This window comes from Scyliorhinus torazame, chromosome 1 (assembly GCF_047496885.1).
Source record: "Scyliorhinus torazame isolate Kashiwa2021f chromosome 1, sScyTor2.1, whole genome shotgun sequence".
In the NCBI taxonomy this organism is placed as follows: Eukaryota; Metazoa; Chordata; class Chondrichthyes; order Carcharhiniformes; family Scyliorhinidae; genus Scyliorhinus; species Scyliorhinus torazame.
In genome coordinates this window covers 86006745-86027510 of record NC_092707.1, presented here as the reverse complement: position 1 = coordinate 86027510, position 20766 = coordinate 86006745, and the positions used below count along the sequence as shown (strand labels likewise).

Here is a 20766-nt window from a genome sequence, read left to right as displayed (position 1 = left end):
CTTGAATTCCACATTCCTGGATGGGATTCTGCTCCTTGGGATCAGCATCCAATACCAACAATGGTGTGCTGCACTCACTTTTATTGATGTCCCTTATTGGCAAGGACTGTTGGACTGGAATGGCCACATTCCAAGACAGTCTTGTAATGAAAAATGGGAATTGTGCAATAGTTGGGGATGCTGCCCTTTGCACCTGTTTATATGTGTGAGCTCAATAAATCAGAGCTGAAGATTACACCGTTAAATTGTACAGGGGAGGTAGGTGGAAACATTTCCAGTGCAGTTCTTCAATGTTACCCGGCGATTTATTTTCAGAAGACATTTAATCAGCCTGATCCCTCCAGTTCTTCATCTGTACTATGAGCGATCGCCCTCCAATTCCTTTAGTGAACAACTCAAGACAGATCTTTCAACAGATTCCCTTTCCCCTGAAAGGAATTAACAAAGGTTAAGGACACAACACCTGTTTGGATGGGTCAAAAATATACATTTCATTACAGTCATCCACCTTGGAGCTCTTTCTCCTGTCTACAATTTTATCCTTCACTCCTCGAGCTGTTTTTGATTTTTGTACAGTTTCTCTGCAGCAAGCAGAAGTGACAATTTTAAAAAAATGTGTTCATGGGATGTAGGTGTTGCTGGCTGGGCCAGCATTTATTGCCACCCCTCATTGCCCTTGAGGGGGGGGCAGTTAAGAGTCACCCACATTGCTGTGGGTCTGGAGTCTGGGTAGCACAGTGGTTAGCACTGTTGCTATACACCTCATTTCATAGAATTTACAGTGCAGAAGGAGGCCATTCGGCCCATCGTGTCTGCACCGGCTCTTAGAAAGAGCACCCCACCCAAGGTCCACACCTCCAGCCTATCTCCATAACCCAGTAACCCCACCCAATATTAAGGACAATTTTGGACACTATGGGCAATTTAGCATAGCCAATCCACCTAACTTGCACATCTTTGGACTGTGGGAGGAAACTGGAGCTCCCGGAGGAAACCCACGCACACACGGGGAGAATGTGCAGACTCCGCACAGACAGTGACCCAAGCCGGGAATCAAACCTGGGACCCTGGAGCTGTGAAGCAATTGTGCTATCCACAGTGCTACCGTGCTGCCCCAATTTAATTTAAAGTGCCCAGTTTTTTTTCCAATTAAGGGGCAATTTAGCAGGGTCAATCCACCTACCTGCACATCTTTGGGTTGTGGGGGTGAGATCATTGCAGACATGGGGAGAATGCAAACCACACGGACAGTGATCTGGGACCAAACCCAAGTCCTCGGTACTGAGGGGCAGCAGTGCTAACCACTCCGCCACCGTGCTCATTTAATTCTGAAGGAACTCTGGCTGATTTATTAACACTGCTGCTCACAAACAGCCAAATTATTGGGTGGGGTTAGCAGAGATTATTTAGCTTACTTTAGTTCTGTGCTGATTCAATAGCATATGCACCAGAAGGTATCCTGTAAACAGTTCCCAGACATATCACAGCACTTAAAAGAAAACCAAGCTTTTTTTGAAAGTGGTGGAGCCTCTGAAAATACCAACTCAAGAAAGTATTCAATGAATGGCCTGAGACAGGGAAGTTCTGAGGAATAAAGGGACCGTGGAGTGTTTGTCCACCGATTTCTGAAGGCAGGTTAATAGAGTGGTGAAAAGGGCATATGGGACACTTGCCGTTATCAATTGAGGCATAGATTACAAAATCAGGGAGGTCATGTTGGAGTTGTATAGAATCTTGGCGAGGCCACAGCTGGAGCTCTGTGTGCAATTCTGGACTCCACATTATAGGAAGGATGTAATTGCAGTGGAGGGGCTGCAGAGGCGACTCACCAGAATGTTGCCTGGGATGGAACATTTAAGTTATGAAGAGAGGTTGGATAGGCTTGGGTTGTTTTCGCTGGAGCAGAGAAGACAGAGGGGTGACCTGATTGTGGTGTACAAGATTATGAGGATAGCAAGAAGTCTTACAACACCAGGTTAAAGTCCAACAGGCTTGTTTCAATGGTTTCATTGAAACAAACCCGTTGGAATTTAACCTGGTGTTGTAAGACTTCTTACTGTGCTCACCTCAATCCAACGCTGGCATCTCCACATCAAGATTATGAGGGGCATGGAGAGGGAGCAGCTGTTCCCCTTGAAGTGTCAGGGCACAAGTTCAAGGTGAGGGGCAGGAGGTTTAAGCGGTATTTGAGGAAAACCTTTTTACCCAGAGGGGGTGATGGTCTAGAATCACTGCCTGGGAGGGTGATAGAGGCGAGTTACCTCATCCTTTAGAAAGACCTGGATGAGCACTTGGCACGTCATAACATTCCAAGACTATGAACCAAGTGCTGGCAAATGGGATTAGATAGACAGGTCAGGTGTCTTTCATGGGTCGATGCATACTCAATGGGCCAAAGGCATTCTTCTGCACTGTATTCTATGATTCTGTGAAAAAGTTAAATTTCCTCACCTTTGGTTTTGCAGTCTTTCAGGAGGAGCAGCAACTGCTTGCGGTTATACTGGATGAGGAACTTCTGGCAGGTTCGGATAGTACCTCAAAAAGGACCAAAATTCATCATAATTAACATTGTTCTTTTCAAAGTAAATAAACATCAATAATATAGGGATTTAAAAAGACAGAAAAGGTGGGGAAAAAGCAGATCAACACAAGATAAAACTTGTGGACGAGCTTGTACCTGGGACATGTGCAATGGTTCAATGGCCAATCCTGGATCAAAAAAGTTCTAGCATTCTTACCTCCCACATGCAATGTGTTAAAGAAACATGGGTATTTCTGGTTCTTGTTCTCCAGGAAGGTGATAAATGGCAGGGCTGACCACAGCACTCGGTAGAAGTCTTTTCGACACCGCAACAAGATGATTCCTGTGTAGGCATTTAGGTACTTGACTGAGAGAGGGGGAGAAAGAAAACAGGGTTGTAAATCAACACACCGTTACTTATGGAAATGATATTGTCCTTTGTGTATTTTTGTACTGGTCCTTTTAGGGTTCAAGGCAGTCGGAATAAAATAAATAGTTCCAAGCAGTATCTATGCTTGCCTTAATCTTAATCTTGCCTCTCAACCCAAGAACAAAAACTGGCTGAAATACAAGTTGACTTTTGTACATATTAAAAGAAAAAGAAGCCCATCTATATAATCAAATAAGAATGTTAAATTCTAGAGCAGGCATTGTCAAACTCGGGGTCGCGACCCGTGGGTGGGTCGCGGAGCTGTCCGTCGCGGTGCTCCCGATCACGCAAATACGCACGCAACAGCCGGCTTTTAATAATGCCAGCTGCCTTCAGAATGGTCAGAAACAGATTTTTAAAATTTGGCCGCACTGCCTGCGTGCCCGATGATTGGTGAACTATGCGCATGCGCACCGATGATCAGGCATGCATGCGCAGTGCGGTCGCATATTTTTTTATATGGTCGCAGCGTTTTGTTTTTAAAGTTGGGGGGCCAAAGGGACCCAAAACTATTTCCTCCATTTTTGTCAACAACAAACAAGGTAAGAGAAAATGGTGAATTGCGCAGGTCAGCCAGCGTGGGCAGCGAAGGTCGGCCGGTGTGGGCTGCGAAGGTCGGCCGGGTTGGGTCCCGAAGGTTGGCCAGTTTGTAAAAATAGGTCCCCGGAAAAAAAGTTTGAAAAACACTTCTAAAGCATTTGCATTGTTACACAGTATAATAATAATCTTTGTCACAAGTAGGCTTACATTAACACTGCAATGAAGTTAATGTGAAAAAACCCGAGTCGCCACACTCCCGACGCCTGTTCGGGTACACTTGAGGGAGAGGGAGAATTCAGAATGTCCAAATTACCTAACAGCACATCTTTCGGGACTTGTGGGAGGAAACCCACGCAGACATGGAGAGAACGTGCAGACTCCGCACAGACACTGACCCAAGCCAGGAATCGAACCTGGGACCCTGGTGCTATGAAGCAACAGTGCTAACCACTGTTACTGTGCCGCCCATATAGAATTATAGAGCACAGAGGCCATTCAGTCCATTGTGCTCTAATTAGTTCCACACTACTGATCTTTCACTATAAGCCCTGAAAGTGTATCTAACAATCTTTTTAATGTTACAATTTAATCTGCTTCCACCAGCCTTTTGGACAGTATTCCAGAAAACAGCAATCTTCTGTACTGAAAAATAAATTACCCTCATCTTCCCTCTGGAGTGTGGTAATACATCTTAAATTAGTTCCCTTTGGTTACCCTCAGGTGGAAACAATTGCCCCTTATTTATTCTTATCAAAACCCCCCAGAATTTAGAACACCTCTTAAACCTCCCTTCCAGTTTCTCTCGTCTCATGAAACTAAAATTCCATACGCCTGGTATTTAAGGAACAGGATTCACATTGTGCACCCATTTGTGTGCTATATTCAGAATAATAGCTTTTTAGAAAAATACAAAAATAGACATAACGTTGAATGACAAGATGAAGCTGACTTGACCAATCAGTGGTAGAGTTATTCTCAAAATCATAAATGATACTGAGAGTTGTTGGATGTGTTCTGCCAATGAACCATTCTGGCAAAAGAAGTATACAGGGCGCGATTCCCCGAGCCCTGCCACAACTGCGCCACGACATCCCGATGCTGGCGCACGATTCTCCGAGGTGTGGCGAATCGCCGCCATTTGCGCCGGTGCGTTTGATGCAGTGCAGGCCGAAGAGTCCCGCCAGCGCCGTTCACCCCTGGTCGTTGCCGGCGGGAACTCTGCGCGAAGCGTCGGGGGTACCGGGGAGGGGGCCTCCGATGGGGTCTGGCACGCGATCAGCGCCCACCAATCGGCGGGCTGGCCTCTTTCCGCCCCCCCCCCCGGGCCTACTTTGTTGCGCGGCCGGCCCCTGAACCCCCACGCCATGTTGCGTCAGGGCCGGTGCGCTGAAGAAGTCCCCCACGCATGCGCAGGTTGGCTTGGCGCCAGGAAGGGAACCGCTCCAGCGCCGTGCTGACCCCCTGTGGGGGACAGAATCAGTCGTCCCTGTGCCCGTTTCGCACCAACGGCGCGAACACTTAGTCTCCATTTTGGAGAATCGCCCCCTAAATGTTTAATAATTTCACTCCTTGCTTTTTAGTGTAGGGTAGGTCACAGTCTGACAGGATGTTTAACCTTTTGAGTTTGGGAAGCGGCAGAATATGAGAAGGCTTGTGACATAGCCAGGAAAGGTTTCCTCTTCAAATCCCTAAACTCAACTACATTACTGCAGATAAATAAAACAGAAAATGCTGAATAAACTCAGCAGGTCTGGTAGCATCTGTATAGCGAAATAGAGTTAATGTCTAGTCCATGTGACTTCTACAGAACTGAAGAGAGTTAGAAATGTAAGGAACTACATAGTTGGAAAGGAGGGTGGAGGAGGTGGGGCAGAATAGAAGGTTAGGGATAGGTTGGAGCTAAGGAGAGATAGACGTGTCATGGACACAAGTCAAAGGAGGGTGTCATTGAGGACAGATCTGCATTACTGCAGATACTGAATGCATAATTTTAAAAAAAAAATCACATTACAGGATTTATACGAATGGAACATGAAAAATATAACACTAATGTTTCATACAGTATGAATATGGATGTGGATGAGGATAGTTCTCTATTGGTGATCAGAAAACATGTCTATATATATATTTTTAATTTATTAAACTTAAAGGCCATGTAAGGACATGTTTCCTTCCCTAAAGTGCATTAGTGAACCAGATGGAGTTTTACAACAATCGACAGGACAGCACGGTAGCATAGTGGGTAGCACAGCTGCTTCACAGCTCCAGGGTCCCAGGTTCGATTCCCGGCTTGGATCATTGTCTGTGCGGAGTCTGCACGTTCTCCCCATGTCTGCGTGGGTTTCCTCCGGTGCTCCGGTTTCCTCCCACAGATGTGCGGGTTAGGTGGATTGGCCATGCTAAATTGCTCTTAGTGTCCAAAAAGGATAAGTGGGGGTTACTGGGATAGGGTAGGTACGTAGGCTTGAGTAGGGTGCTCTTTGTAAGGGCTGGTGCAGACTCAATGGGCTGAATGGCCTCCTTCTGCACTAAATTCTATGACTTCTATGACAATGGTTTCATTAATTCCAGATTTTTTACCGAATTCATATTTCACCATCTGCCACGATGATGGGATTTGAACCCAGGTCTCCAGAGCAGGTCTCTGGATTACTAATACAGCGACAATACCACTACGCCACTGCCTCCCTGGAGTGTTGACTGTGGCTCCCAGCCAATAATTTAAACATTGGTGGCACCTCACATTTGCCGGGTGAGGTGAATAATTAGAGGGAGTTTCAATAAACTACTGTTAAACAGTCACTAAAGGTTAATGGATTCAATCTTCGAGGCGCTCCTCTAATCCTCAGGCAACACTGGGGTTACAAATTCTGGTTAGCCACATTCCTGGAGGCTTCATCATATGATTGGGCTGGAGTCAAACAGCCTTCCATCTCCTCAATTTTTGAAACTAAGAAATGGGAAGTGGTCATAGAAAATGAAAAGAAAAACACTGGGCAGGGTTCTCTAATCCCAGAGAATGCAGGGGACGGCGATTAAGGAGGTGCAGCAGAAGGCCTCTGATAACGAGGACGAGATCCTGGGCCTGGCGGTGAAAATGGAGGCGCAGCATAAAAAATGGCAGGAGAAATTAGAGGATCTGGAGAACAGGTCGAGGAGGAAGAATCTGCGGATTCTGGGTCTCCCTGAAGGTGTGGAGAGGTCGGATGCTGGGGTGTATGTGGCTACGATGCTGATGGGCGCAGGAGCCTTCCCGAGGCCCCTGGAGCTGGATGGGGCGCACAGAGTCCTGGCGAGGAGGCAGAGGGCGAATGAGCTGCCGAGGGCTGTGGTGGTGAGGTTTCACCGACAGGGAGTGTGTCTTGAGGTGGGCGAAGAAGGAGCGGATCAGCAGGTGGGAGAATGCTGAAATCCACATTTACCAGGACTGGAGTGCAGAGCTGGCCAAGAAGAGGGCAGGATTCAACCGGCCCAAGGCGGTTCTCCACGGAAAGGGGGTGAAGTTCGGGCTGTTGCAGCCAGCGCGGCTGTGGGTCACGTATCAGGACCGACACCACTACTTTGATACGCCGGACGAGGCGTGGACCTTTATCAAAAATGAGAAGCTGGACTCAAATTAGTGGTTTGTAGCATGCTATGGGGGATGTTGGGGAGTGGGAGGGGGCAGTATTTGTGTTTTCTCTGTATATGTGTGCTAGTTTGGGAGGGGTTGTTCCCCGCGTTCGATGGGTGGGGGGTGGCGGGAGTGTGGGCCAGAGGCCCTGGGCCTTTGGGGAATGGGGCGAGGTTGCAGGAGAAAGGAGCTGCGCTACAGGGGGTGGGGCCTGACGTGAGGGGCGATACTGGATTGGAGTACACATTGGTTTGCAGGGGGAGTGGAGGGGGGGGGATTTCGACCACCCCACTATGGTGGGGGGGGGGGGACGACTTTGAGGGGGAATCCAACAGGATGATCGGGGCAGAGGCCGGAGGGGGGGGGAAAGAGAACTGGGTTGCTGCTGTACCGACTGAGGGGGGAGTTGGAGGTAAGAGGGAGTCGGGGCGGGGAGCCTCAGCCTGGGGGGCTGGAGAGTGCGGGAGGCGTGGGCACGTGGTTGGCCTAAAAGAGATGGCTAGTCGGCAAGGGGGGGGTAGTCCCCCGATCCGGCTGATCACGTGGAACGTGAGAGGCTTGAATGGGCCGGTCAAGAGGGCCCGGGTGTTTGCGCACTTAAAGGGACTAAAGGCAGACGTAGCCATGTTACAGGAGACGCACCTGAAGGCTATGGGTCAGACCAGGCTGAGGAAGGGATGGGTGGGGCAGGTCTTTCATTCTGGGCTGGACGCGAAGAACAGGGGGGGGGGGTCGCAATCTTGGTGAGCAAGCGGGCGACATTTGAGGCGACGGGTATTGTGGCGGATAAGGGGGGCCGATATGTGATGGTGAGTGGTAGGCTGCAGGGGGCCCGGGTGGTGTTGGTGAATGTATATGCCCCAAATTGGGTCGATGCAGTGTTCATGAAGCGGATGTTAAGCCGGATCCCGGATCTGGAGGCAGGAAATCTGATAATGGGGGGGGGGGGGGGGCCTTTAACACGGTACTGGACCCGGCACTGGATCGGTCTAGGTCGAGGTCGGGTAAGAGGCCGGCTGCGGCCAATGTTCTGAGGGGGTTTATGGATCAGATGGGGGGGGTGGATCCGTGGAGGTTTGCTAGGCCAGTGGCGAGGGAGTTCACCTTCTTCTCCCACGTGCACAAGGCCTACTCACGGACAGACTTTTTCGTGGTGAGCAGGGTGCTGATCCAGAGTGGAGGGGGCGGAGTATTCGGCCATTGCGATTTTGGATCATGCCCCGCACTGGGTGGAGCTGGAGTTGGGGGAAAGAGAGGGGCCAGTGCCCGCTGTGGCGCATGGATGTGGGACTGCTGGCAGATGAGGAGATCGGTGGGCGGGTTCAGGGGTGCATTCAAAGGTATATGGAGGCCAATGACAACGGGGAGGTGCCGGTGAGTGTAGTCTGGGAGGCGTTGAAAGCGGTGGTCAGAGGAGAGCTAATTTCAATCAGGGTTCAGAGAGAAAAGAAGGGGAGGACGGAGAGGGAGAGATTGGTGGGGGAGATACTGAGGGTGGATAGGAAATACGCGGAATCCCCCGAAGAGGGGCTGCTGAGGGAGCGCCGGAGCCTCCAAACGGAGTTTGACTTGCTGACCACGGGGAAAGCTGAGGCCCAGTGGAGGAGGGTACAGGGTGCAGCATACGAGTATGGGGAGAAGGCGAGTTGGATGCTGGCGCACCAGCTGTGAAGGAAGGAGGCGGCTAGGGAAATTGGGGGAATCAGGGGGGGGGGGGCGGGGGGAAACACGGCGCGGAGTCCAGCCAAAATAAATGAGGTCTTTAGGGACTTCTGTGGGAACTTGTACAAATCAGAACCCCCGGAGGGGCCGGGGAAAGAGAATGCGGCAGTTCCTGGACCAATTGAGGTTTCAGAGGGTGGAGGAGGGGCAGGTAGAAGGTTTGGGGGACCCAGTCGGGATGGAGGAGCTGGTTAAGGGGTTGGGGAGCATGCAGGCGGGCAATGCCCCGGGACCGGATGGGTTCCCGGTTGAGTTCTGCAGGAAGTTCTCGGAATTGTTGGGTCCGTTGCTGTTGAGAACCTTTAACGAGGCGAAAGAGAAAGGAATTCTTCCCCCGACGATGTCGCAGGCTCTGATCTCCTCAAGCGGGACAGGTACCTGCTGCAGTGTGGCTCGTATAGGCCGATTTTGCTCCTCAGTGTGAATGCCAAGTTGTTGGCGAAGGTCCTGGCCACTAGGATTGAGGATTGTGTCCCGGGAGTAATACATGAGGGTCTCATGGGGTTTGTGAAGGGCAGGCAGCTGAATGCAAATGTGTGGAGGCTCCCGAATGTGGTTATGATGCCCTCGGAGGGGTGGGGGGGGGTGGTGAGGCAGAAGTGGTGGCAGGTTTGGGTTGTGGGAGGGGTTCATAGGGTGGGTTAAATTGTTGTACCAGGCTCCGGTGGCGAGTGTATCGACGAACCGGCTGAGGTCAGAGTACTTTAGGCTACCGTGGAACAAGGCAGGGGTGCCCCCTGTTCCCCCTGCTGTTTGCCCTGGCGAATGAGCCGTTGGCCATGGCGCTGTGGGAGTTGGTCGGGGGGGGGGGGGGGGGGAGAAGAGGAGCACCGGGTCTCACTGTACGCGGATGACCTGCTGCTGAACATTGCGGATCCGGTGGAGGGGATTGGGGGAGGTCATGCAGACCCTTAGGGAGTTTGGAGACTTCTCGGGATACAAGCTCAACGTTGGGAAGAGCGAGCTCTTGGTGGTGCATGCGAGAGACCAGGAAAAGAGGGTGGAGGAGCTGCCGCTTAAGATGGTGGAGAGGGGTTTTCGGTATTTGGGTATCCAGGTGGCCAAGAGTTGGGGGGTCTTGCATAAGCTCAATCTGGCACGGTTGGTGGACCAGATGGAGGAGGACTTCAGGAGGTGGGACATGCTGCAACTCTCCCTGGCGGGCAGGGTGTAGATGACAGTCCTCCCTAGGTTCTTCTTCGTGTTTCAGTGCCAGCCTATTCTTATCCCTAAGGCGCTGCCGAACCTGTGCAGCTACTACTGGGCAGCAAACGTGTCGATGATTCGGAAACGGGTAATGGAGGGAGAAGGGGCGGCGTGGAAAAGACTAGAGGCGGTGTCCTGTGTAGGTACTAGCCTGTGGCCCTGGTGACGGTAATGTTGCCGCTTCCGCCGACGCGGTATACCACGAGCCCGGTGGCGGCGGCAACATTGAGGATTTGGGGGCAATGGAGACGGCACAGGGGGGAGGTAGGGGCCTCAGTCTGGTCCCAGATACGGAACAACCATAGGTTCGTTCCAGGTAGTACAGATGGTGGGTTCCTAAGCTGGCACTGGGCGTGAATTAAAAGGATGGGGATTTATACATCGACGGGGCTTTTGCCAGTTTGAGGGCGCTGGAGGAGAAATTTGGGTTACCCCCGGGAAATGCAGGTTCGGGTGTTCGTGAGGAGGCAGGTAGGGGAATTCCCCCTGCTGCCTGCCCGGAGGATACAGGACAGGGTGATTTTGGGCGTGTGGGTCGGAGAGGGTAAGGTCTCGGAGATATACCAGCAGCTGCAGGAGGCGGAGGAGGCCTCGGTGGAGGAGCTGAAGGAAAAGTGGGAGGAGGAGCTGGGTGAGGGCCTGTGGGCTGACACCCTGGGCAGATACAATTCCTCCTCATCTTGCGCCAGGCTTAGCCTGATTCAGTTTAAGGTGGTGCACCGGGCGCATATGACAGGGGCGAGAATGAGTAAGTTTTTTGGGGTGGAGGACAGGCGTGAGAGATGTTCGGGGAGCCCAGCAAACCACGCCCATATGTTCTGGGCGTGCCCGGCGCTTGCGGGGCTTTGGAGGGGCTTTGCAAAGGCTATGTCCAAGGTCTTGGATACTCGGGTAAAACCGAGCTGGGGGATAGCGATATTTGGGGAAATCGGACGATCTGGGAGTGCAGGAGTCGAAAGAGGCCGGAGTTCTGGCCTTTGCCTCCTTGGTAGCCCGGAGAAGGCTCTTGTTAATGTGGAGGGACGCGAAGCCCCCAAGCGTAGAGGCTTGGGTCAACGACATGGCGGGGTTTCTCAGGCTGGAGAAGATAAAGTCTGCCTTGCGAGGGTCCTTGCAGGGGTTCTCCAAGCGGTGGCAACCTTGGCACTCAGCTGAGGTGTGGTGACCCTCAGGTTAAATCACTGCAAGTCAGCCCTCTCTCAAAGGGGAAAGCAGCCTATGGTCCGCTGAGACTGTGGCAAAAGTTCTTCCTCTCAATTTTCTCCAGGAAGAAAACTGTATCTGAGTCAAGGTTCATTTTGTTCCATGGTGTTTACATCATGCAGTTTCTAGCAGCCTTCAGTGATCAGGAAAGAGAACTCTGATTGAATCTCTCATTCCCACCCATGAGCTCTGGAAAATTGGAACACTGGTTGCAGCCCTGCTGGAGAACAAATAAGACTGTACAAACTGGGGATTGCAACACAAGCCAAACACAAGATACAGAAAAAAAGTCCAACTAACCCCTGGTCTAGGATAACTGAACAAGGATGCAACCTCTTCAGTTAATTTTACAATGACACACCAGCTCAATTCAGTGCTCCCAACTAAGACATTCAATTTATAGCACAGTGGTTAGCACTGTTGCTTCACAGCTCCAGAGTCCCAGGTTCGATTCCCGGCTTGGGTCACTGTCAGGGCGGAGTCTGCACGTTTTCCCGGTGTCTGTGTGGGTTTCCTCGGATGCTCCAGTTTCTTCCCACAAGTCCCGAAAGACATGCTGTTAGGTGAATTGGACATTCTGATTTCTCCTTCCGTGTACCCAAACAGGCGCCAGAATGTGGCGATTAGGAGCTTTTCACAGTACTTTCATTACAGTGTTAATGTAAGCCTACTTGTGACAATACTAAAGATTATTATAATTTAATTATTGTGGACCTTCCATTACAAACCTGCCAGAGACAAGGAGCAACAGCCAAACCCAAAGTCACCATGCGCGCGAACGATTGCATCTTTAACTGTTTTATAGATGTTCTTCTCCTCAATACACTGCCGGGACAGTGGGTTCTCGAACACAATCTCGCATAGGAGGTACCTGCATGTGGAGAAATGCCACAAATTTACTTGGGACACTTCAGACACTCTGTACTGTCTCACACAAACTTCATACAGCAGCTGTTTTTGCTATGGGCGGTGGTGGCTTGGTGGAATGTCACTGGTCTGTAATTCAGAGGCCCAAGATAATGCTTCTGCAACCTGGTTCAAATCCCAGTTTGAAGTCAATTAAAATCGGACGTCTAGTGACATTGATCTGGGTTCACTATGTGTCCCGGATTCCCCAACCGTGAAAATAGTCTCTATCTATCCTATTTGTTCCCATAATCATCCTGACAACTTCAACCAAATCCCCCCCATAACCTTCTAAATGCCAGAGAGTACGGCCGCGTTGCACTCGAGTGAGAGCACAACGCAGTCGGTAGATCCTGGGAGAGGCCTCTCACGGGCTTCCCGGCAGCCTTCGCTCCTCATGGGATCTACCAAAGTCCTGCGAGGTGTCAGAATCGGAATCATGCCCAAAATGGGAGTGACCAAACGGCGCACACCTGAGTAGATTTTAAACCTACTGAGGCGCACTTACCCGGGATCTACCAGCCTCCCCAGCGAGGCTGCAGCCGTGCGCTGTTCAGCACTGGTCCACACAAATGTGGACCAGGTGGAATGGCACCGGGGTGGGGGTGTCTCCTGGTTCAGAGATAGTACAGGATGGCTCCTTGGCCCTCCTCCTGGAACGTGGGCACCATGGCACTGCCACCCTAGCTCTGCCAAGGTGCCCAGGTGGTACTGCCAAGCTACAGGGGCACTGGCAGTGTAAGGGTGCCCAGGTGCCAGGGTAGCACCACCAAGGGGTGGGGCCCAAGGGGGGCCTTGCTCATGAAAGGAGGGGTTTGAAGGGTGGGGGGTGCATGGTAGGTAAGTAGGGGCCTCTGGTACATTGGGGGAGGGTGATGGGGGGCTTGGAAGGGGGTGTGGGGGTCCTGAATAGGGGGAAGGGCCCAGGGACCTCATAGCTCGGTGTCCTCACTTTTGGAGGGGGGGGGGGTTTGAGGTAATGCCCATGGGTGGGCATTGCCACAAGCTCACTTAGAGATCGGAGCACCCTTTCAAAATGGTGGCCAAATCTTGGAGTTCTGTTCCCTAGTGCTGAAAACAAAGTGGGCTGAACCGGTGAGAAACTTCCCAGGGCCCCAAAAAGTGACTCAAGTGTCATTGAATAGCGGAGGGGAACTTACCGCAGAGCCAGCGGGAAACTCCCTGAAAAACCTGCCACAAAATGAACTTAGAACTTTTCCCATTAAATTCCACCCTCCATCCCTAGTGAATACAATTTCCCCATATAATTTCACCCCCAAGAATCCAGTTACCATTCTGGTCAATCTATGATGTGCTCCATCCTAAGCCAACATATTCAATGATGTTGGGCCCAGAACTGCTCCGGGAAGATTGCAGTTGCAATCTGCATTGTTCTCACCTTCTTCCTTTAAAATCAGCCCTTATTTGGATTTGTACAATGCACGAAGACACATTGGCAATAATAGAAAACAAAATAATCATATATTCATTAAGCTGTTTTTTTATTTTTCGTGGGATGTGGGCATCATTAGCAAGGCCCTAATTGCCTTTGAATAGAGCTAGGCGATTTCAGAGGGCAGTTCAGAAACAATCACATTTCTGTGGTCTTGGAGTCACACGTAGGTCAGACTAGGTAAGGCCAGACCAGGCAAGGATGGTAGATTTACAACAACCAATGGTAGTTTAATGGTCACTAACTCTGGAACTAGTTTAATAGTCCAGCTTTTACTAACTGAATTCAAATTCCACCATCAGCCAAGGCAGGATATGAACCCATGTCCCTAGACTAGAACATTAGCCTGGGACTCTAGATTACTAGTTCCGTGACCTCACCACTGTGGACAGTTTTGGTCCCCTTCTCGAAGGAAAGTGTACTGACATTGGAGCCAGTCCAGAATAGGTTCACTAGGTTGATCCCAGGTACGGAGGGATTTTCTTATGAGGAGAGGTTGAATGGATTGGGCCTATACTCAGTGGAGTTTAGAAGAATGAGATGCAACCTTAAAATGAGACATGTAGGATTCTCATGGATGTTGTGGGAGAGTCTAGGACCAGGGGGCATAATCTCAGAGTAAGAGGCCACCCCACTCAAAACAGAGATGAGAAGGAATTTCTTCTCCGAGGGTAGTAAATCTGTGGAATTCATTACCGCAGAGAGCTGTAGAGGCTGGGTCGTTAAGTATCTTCAAGGCGGAGATTGACAGATTTTTGTAAAAATAAGTAAGGGAAACAAGGGTTATGGGGAGAAGACAGGAATGGGGAGTTGAGGATTATATCAGATCAGTCATGATCTCATTGAATGGTGGAAAGACTCGATGGGCCGAATGGCCTACTTCTGCTCCCACATTTTATGGCCTGGACCATCACCTCCCCAACTCCAACAAATACATTCTAAAATATCATTGAGGTTTTAAATTGTTTGTCCTTAGGCTTTTGAGACAAGGAGGTGAGAGGTTAAAACAACCCTGACCATAAGACGTAGGAGCAGAAATAGGCCACTCGGCCCATCGGGTCTGCTCCACCATTCAATCATGGCTGATATTTTCTCATCCCCATTCTCCTGCCTTCTCCCCAGAACTCCTGATCCCCTTATTAAATCAAGAACCTATCTATCTCTGTCTTAAAGACACTCAGTGAATTGGCCTCCACAGCCTTTTGGGGCATAGAGTTCCACAGATTCACCACCCTCTGGCTGAAGAAATTCCTCCTCATCTCTTGATCGTCCCTTTAGTCTGAGAAGGTGTCCTCTGGTTCTAGTTTTTCCGACAAGTGGAAACATCCTCTCCACGTCCACTCTATCAAGGCCTCGCAGTATCCTGTAAATTTCAATTAGATCCCCCCTCATTCTTTAGAACTCCAACGAGTACAGACCCAGAGTCCTCAACCGTTCCTCATACGACAAGTTCTTCATTCCAGGGATCATTCTTGTGAACCTCCTCTGGACCCTTTCCAAGGCCAGCACATCCTTCCTTAGATACAGGGCCCAAAACTGCTCACAATATTCCAATTGGGTCTGACCAGAGCCTCGTACAGCCTCAGAAGTATATCCCTGGTCTTGTATTCTAGCCCTCTTGACACTAATGCTAACATTGCATTTGCCTTCTTAACTGCTGACTGACCCTGCACATTAACCTTCAGAGAATCGTGAACAAGGATTCCCAAGTCCCTTTGTGCTTCTCATTTTCTAAGCATGTCCCCATTTAGAAAGTAATCTATGCCTAAATTCCTCCTTCCAAAGTGCATAACCTCACACTTTTCACATTGTATTTCATTTGCCGTATTTCATTTGGCACTTCTTTGCCCACTCTCCTAGCTTGTCCAAATCCTTCGGCAGCCCCTTTGCCTCATCAATACTACCCGTCCCTCTACAGATCTTTGTATCATCTGCAAACTTAGCAACAGTGCCTTCAGTTCCTTCTTCCAGATCATTAATGTATATTGTGAAAAGTTGTGGTCTCAGCACAGACCCCCGAGGCACAACACTAGTCATCGGCTGCCATCCTGAAAATGACCCCTTTATCCCCACTCTCTGCCTTCTGCCAGTCAGCCAATCCTCTATCCATGCCAGGATCTTACCCTTAACACCATGGGCTTTTAGCTTATTTAACAGTCGCCTACGCGGCACCTTATCAAAGGCCTTCTGGAAATCTAAATAAATCACGTCCACTGGTTCTCCTTTGTCTAACTTCCTTGTTACCTCCTCAAAGAACTCGAACAGATTTGTCAGACATGACCTCTCTTTGACAAAACCGTGCTGACTCAGTCCTATTTTACCACGTGCTTCCAAGTGCTTCGCGGTCTCATCTTTAATAACAGACTCTAAAATCTTACCAATGACCGAAGTCAGGCTAACCGGTCTATAATTTCCCATCTTCTGTCTCCCTTCCTTCTTACAGCGGTGTTACAGTAGCCACTTTCCAGTCCTCTGGGACCCTTCCTGTCTCCAGTGATTCCTGAAAGATCATCACCAATGCCTCCACAATTTCCTCAGCTATCTCTTTTAGGACCCTGGGGTGTAGTTCATCCGGGCCAGGTGATTTATCCACCTTCAGACTTTTCAGTTTCCCCAGAACCTTCTCCTTAGTAATGGTCACTGCACTCACCTCTGCCCCCTGATTCTCCTGGAGCTCTGGCATCCCACTGGTGTCTTCCACCGTGAAGACTGATGCAAAGTAACGATTCAGTTCCTCTGCCATTTCTTTGTTTCCTATTATTACTTCTCCAGCCACATTTTCCAGTGGTCCAATGTCTACTTTTGCCTCTCTCTTACCTTTTATATATTGAAAAAAACTCTTCCTATCTTTCTTTATATTACTAGCTAGTTTGCACTCATACTTCCACCTTCTCTCCCCTTATTGCTTTTTTAGTTGTCCTCTGCTCGCTTTTAAAGGCTTCCCAATCCTCTAGCTTCCCACTAATTCTCGCCACTTTGTATGTCTTTTCTTTAGCTTTTATGCTGCCCTTGACATCCCTCATCAGCCATGGATGCCTTGTCCTCCCCTTAGCACGTTTCCTCCTCCTTGGGATGAATTTCTGTTGTGCCTCCCTAATAACCCTCAAAAACACCTGCCATTGCTGTTCCACTGTCTTCCCTGCTGGGCTCCTTTTCCAATGAACTCTGGGCAGCTCCTCCCTCATGTCTTTGTCATTACCCTTATTTAATTGTAACACCGTTACATCTGACTGCAGCTTCTCCCGCTCAAACTGCAGGGTAAATTCTATCATATTGTGGTCACTGCTGCCCTAGGGTTCCTTCACCTCAAGTTCCCCAATCAAGTCTGCCTCATTCCACATCACCAAATCCAGAATTGCCTGTTCCCTAGTAGGCTCTGTCACAAGCTGCTCAAAAAAACCATCTCTTAAACATTCCACAAATTCCATTCCTTGGGATCCACTACCAACCTGATTTTCCCAGTCCACCTGCATATTGAAGTCCCCCATGATTATTGTAATATTGCCTTTTTCACATGCCTTTTCTATCTCCCGAGTTATTTTCTGCCCCACATCCTGACTACTGCTAGGGGGCATGTACACAACTCCCATCAGGGTCTTTTTACCTTTGCGATTCCTCAACTCTACCCACAGAGATTCTATGTCTTCTGATCCTATATCGCTCCTTGCTATCGATTTGACTTCATTCCTTACTAACAATGCAACTTCGCCCCCTTTGCCCATCTGCCTGTCCTTTCGATAGGACATATATCCTTGGATATTTAGATCCCAGCCCTGATCCCCTTGCAGCCACGTCTCTGATGCCCACAACATCGTACCGGCCAATTTCAATGTGCGCAACAAGCTCATTTACCTTGTTCCTTATACTGCACGCATTTAAGTACAACACCCTCAATCCTGCATTGGCCACCTCCCTTTTCACACTTTCCTCAGTCACTGTACCCTGTGCTGTGGCCCTTTTTGATTTTTCACTATGGCTTCTCTGTCTTTCACTTTCCCCCTCACTGCTTTTGGTTTCTGGCCCGGTTTTACTTCCCTCCCGACTTCCTGCATTGGTTCCCACCCGCCTGCCGCATTAGTTTAAACCCTCCCTAACAGCACTGGCAAACAACGGGTAGGACATCGGGTCCACTCCTGCCCAGGTTCAGACCGTCCGGTTTGTACTGGTGTCACCTCCCACAAAACCGGTTCCAATGCCCCAGGAATTTGAATCCATCCCTCTTGTACCATCTCTCGAGCCACGAATTCATCCCATCTATCCTGACATTTCTACTTTGACTAGCTCGTGGCACTGGTAGCAATCCTGAGATTACTACCTTTGAGGTCCTACCTTTTAGTTTAACTTCTAACTCCCTAAATTCAGCTTGTAGGACCTCACCCCGTTTTTAAAATTTATATCATTGGTGCCTATGTGCACCAGGCCAGCTGGCTGTTCAGCTCCCCCCCCCCCCCCCCACCCCACAGAATGTCCTGCAGCCGTTCCGAGACATCCTTGACCCTTACACCAGAGAGTCAACATACCATCCTGGAGTCTCGATTGCGTCCACAGAACCGCCTGTCTATTCCCCTTACGATTGAGTCCCCTATCACTATAGCCCTGCCATTCTTCTTCCTGCCCAGCTGCGCAGCAGAGCCAGCCACGGTGCCATGAACCTGGCTGCTGCTCCCTTCCCCTGGTGAGCCAACTCCCTCAACAGTATCCAAAATGGTATACCTGTTTTGCAGGGAGATGACCGCAGGGGACACCGGCACTGCCTTCCTACTCTTGCTCTGTCGTTCCAGTTCCGATGAAAGGCCACTGATCTGCATGTGAACCCTTCCCAGATGTCACCTGACCTGTTGAACATATTCTGTTCTTATTCCCAACATATTTTGTTTCCCCATTCAGAGGCTTCAACATTTCCATGCATTTTAATTGTACATGAGCTGACACTTAAAGCTCTAGCTCATCAAGAACCCGACACAGATTGGGTACAAATGGAGGAGGCATCCTGTAAAGGAACGACCCTCCAGGCCCTGGCCACAGCAGCATTCCCATCCTCCCCAACAAGATACATAACGAGCCCAGTGGTAGCGGCCTCGCTGAAAACGTCGACCCAGTTGAGACAGCACTTTGGGATAACCAAAATGTCCCTTATGGCCCCCATCTGCAGGAATCACAGATTCCCTCCAGCCATGCTGGATACCACCTTCAAAAGATGGAGGCGGGACGGGGGCACATTGACAGTCGGGGACTTCTACGTAGGGCACAGACTGGCGACACTAGATGAACTGACAAGGAAGTGGAGGCTAGCAAAAGGACAGGAAATGAGATGCCTCCAAATAAAACACTTCCTCCGCAAAGAGACAGTGGGGTACCCCGGGGCCCCAGAAACCACACAACTAGAGGACCTGATAGGCACAAGCAACGAGAAGGGGGGGCTATGTGGGAAAATATATGGACAGCTACTGGACAAAGCCCGGACTCCATTGGACGAGCCCAGACAAAAATGGGAGGACGAACTGTGGAGAGAGGTAGGATGGGGACTCTGGAGCGAAGTAGTGAACTCCACCTCAGCAGGGTGAACTCCACCTCCTCCTGCGTAAGGCTAAGCCTAATGCAGCTCAAAGTGGTGCACAGAGCGCACCTGACCAGAACCCGAATGAGCAGGTTCTTCCCGGAGGTGGAGGACAAATGTGAGCGGTGCCAGAGGGGCCCGGCAAACCACACCCACATGTTTTGGGCTTGCCCCAAGCTTGCTGGGTTCTGGACAGCCTTCTCCGAGGCAATGTCCAAGGTTGTGGGGGTGAGGATGAAGCCATGCCCAATAGTGGCAAACCTCGGGGTATCAGAGCAGCCAGAGCTACACATGGGGAAGGGGGTCAACGCACTTGCTTTCGCTTCCCTAATCGCACGCCGGAGAATCCTGCTTGGCTGGCGATCGGCAGCACCACCAACAGCTGCAGACTGGCTAGCTGACCTTTCGGAATTTCTCCACCTGGAGAGGATTAATCCTCCACCCGAGGGTAAGAGGAAGGCTTCCGGGATACTTGGAGGCAGTTTGTCGGTCTGTTCCAAAACCTGTTTGAGGCCAGCAACAAGGAGTAACCTAATAAGATTATTTTTTTTTAAAAACACCAAGTTGATGAGGTACCAAAAGATGCACAGCCCGCAGGGGGGGGGGGGGGGTTGGCAGGGAGGCGGGGATGGGGGAGAAACCATAGACCGATCCAGAGGGCAACGAAATGCACGTAGGGCAGTTAAACGAAGGACAAACTAAACCTCTCTGTATAATAAAGGAAATTAGCGCGGGCGAGAAAAATGTAATGTGTATATATACACACACAACTGTTTATAAATATGGGAAATGCCAATAAAAAATCTTTTAAAAACGCTCTAGCTCATCAAGATGTGCTCTTTCACCCAGAGTACAGGGTTGAAACTCCCGAAATTTGGATTCATAGAATCAATTTCCACTTGCCAATTAAAATTATTACTTTAATTGAATGTTCCCTGTGCAAATAAAATGAAATGTCTGACTTTGTAACAGTTTCCCCTTAAATATCCTGACTCCTATCTGTTTGAGGGAAGTTACACATTTGCCAGTTAAAGCATGCCTGAGTAACTAATCTCATGTTTGGTGTTAGGAATCTGCTCAACTCTCTATCTTCCAGCAGGATCACTACCTACCTATTTATCTCCCCAACCCAAAAAAAAAATTAGAATTCACAATTACCTGGATTTGAAGCGCACCATGGCTTTCAGCAAGTAAGCTCCAGCAGCCTCACGCAGCTCCACTCTGCCACACAGGAAATGTAGCAACCTCACTGATTGACAAGGCAAATGACCACTCACAACAGCAGTGGCGATCGCCCGTAGGATCCCTGCGCCAATGGGCGCAGAGTAGAGGCGGGGCTCCTGATTTGCTTCCGGGTGTGGGCGGGGCTAGTGCCCGCTCATCTAATATTTGAGAGAGTGGAGTGCAATGAACACTGAGGATGTTATTGTTTCAGAGTGTGCAATGTAGCTCATTCGTTATTTGCTACTTCTATTCCACATTTCACACCGAACAGTTTATTTAGGTGTTTGGCCCATACAAATCCTCAGGTTGAAGAGCTTTCCCAGTACCAAGGCCAACATTGCTCCAACAGTTTCACCAGAGAGCTGTTGGGAACATTGTGAAAAACTTGCTT

The 20766-nt window shown here is 49.8% G+C and overlaps 1 protein-coding gene across 1 annotated transcript; it reads right to left on the bottom strand.

Moving 5' to 3' along the window:
- Window positions 1-283: 283 nt before the first annotated feature.
- Window positions 284-20417, bottom strand: pop5 (POP5 homolog, ribonuclease P/MRP subunit). Its single transcript, XM_072497490.1, has 5 exons — window positions 20310-20417; window positions 11964-12106; window positions 2739-2888; window positions 2452-2535; window positions 284-428 (listed from the first exon to the last, which is right to left on the bottom strand). The coding sequence occupies exons 1-5, from the start codon at window positions 20327-20329 to the stop codon at window positions 358-360; spliced, it is 468 nt and encodes a 155-aa protein (XP_072353591.1). The 5' UTR covers window positions 20330-20417; the 3' UTR covers window positions 284-357.
- Between the last annotated feature and the right edge of the window lie 349 nt (window positions 20418-20766).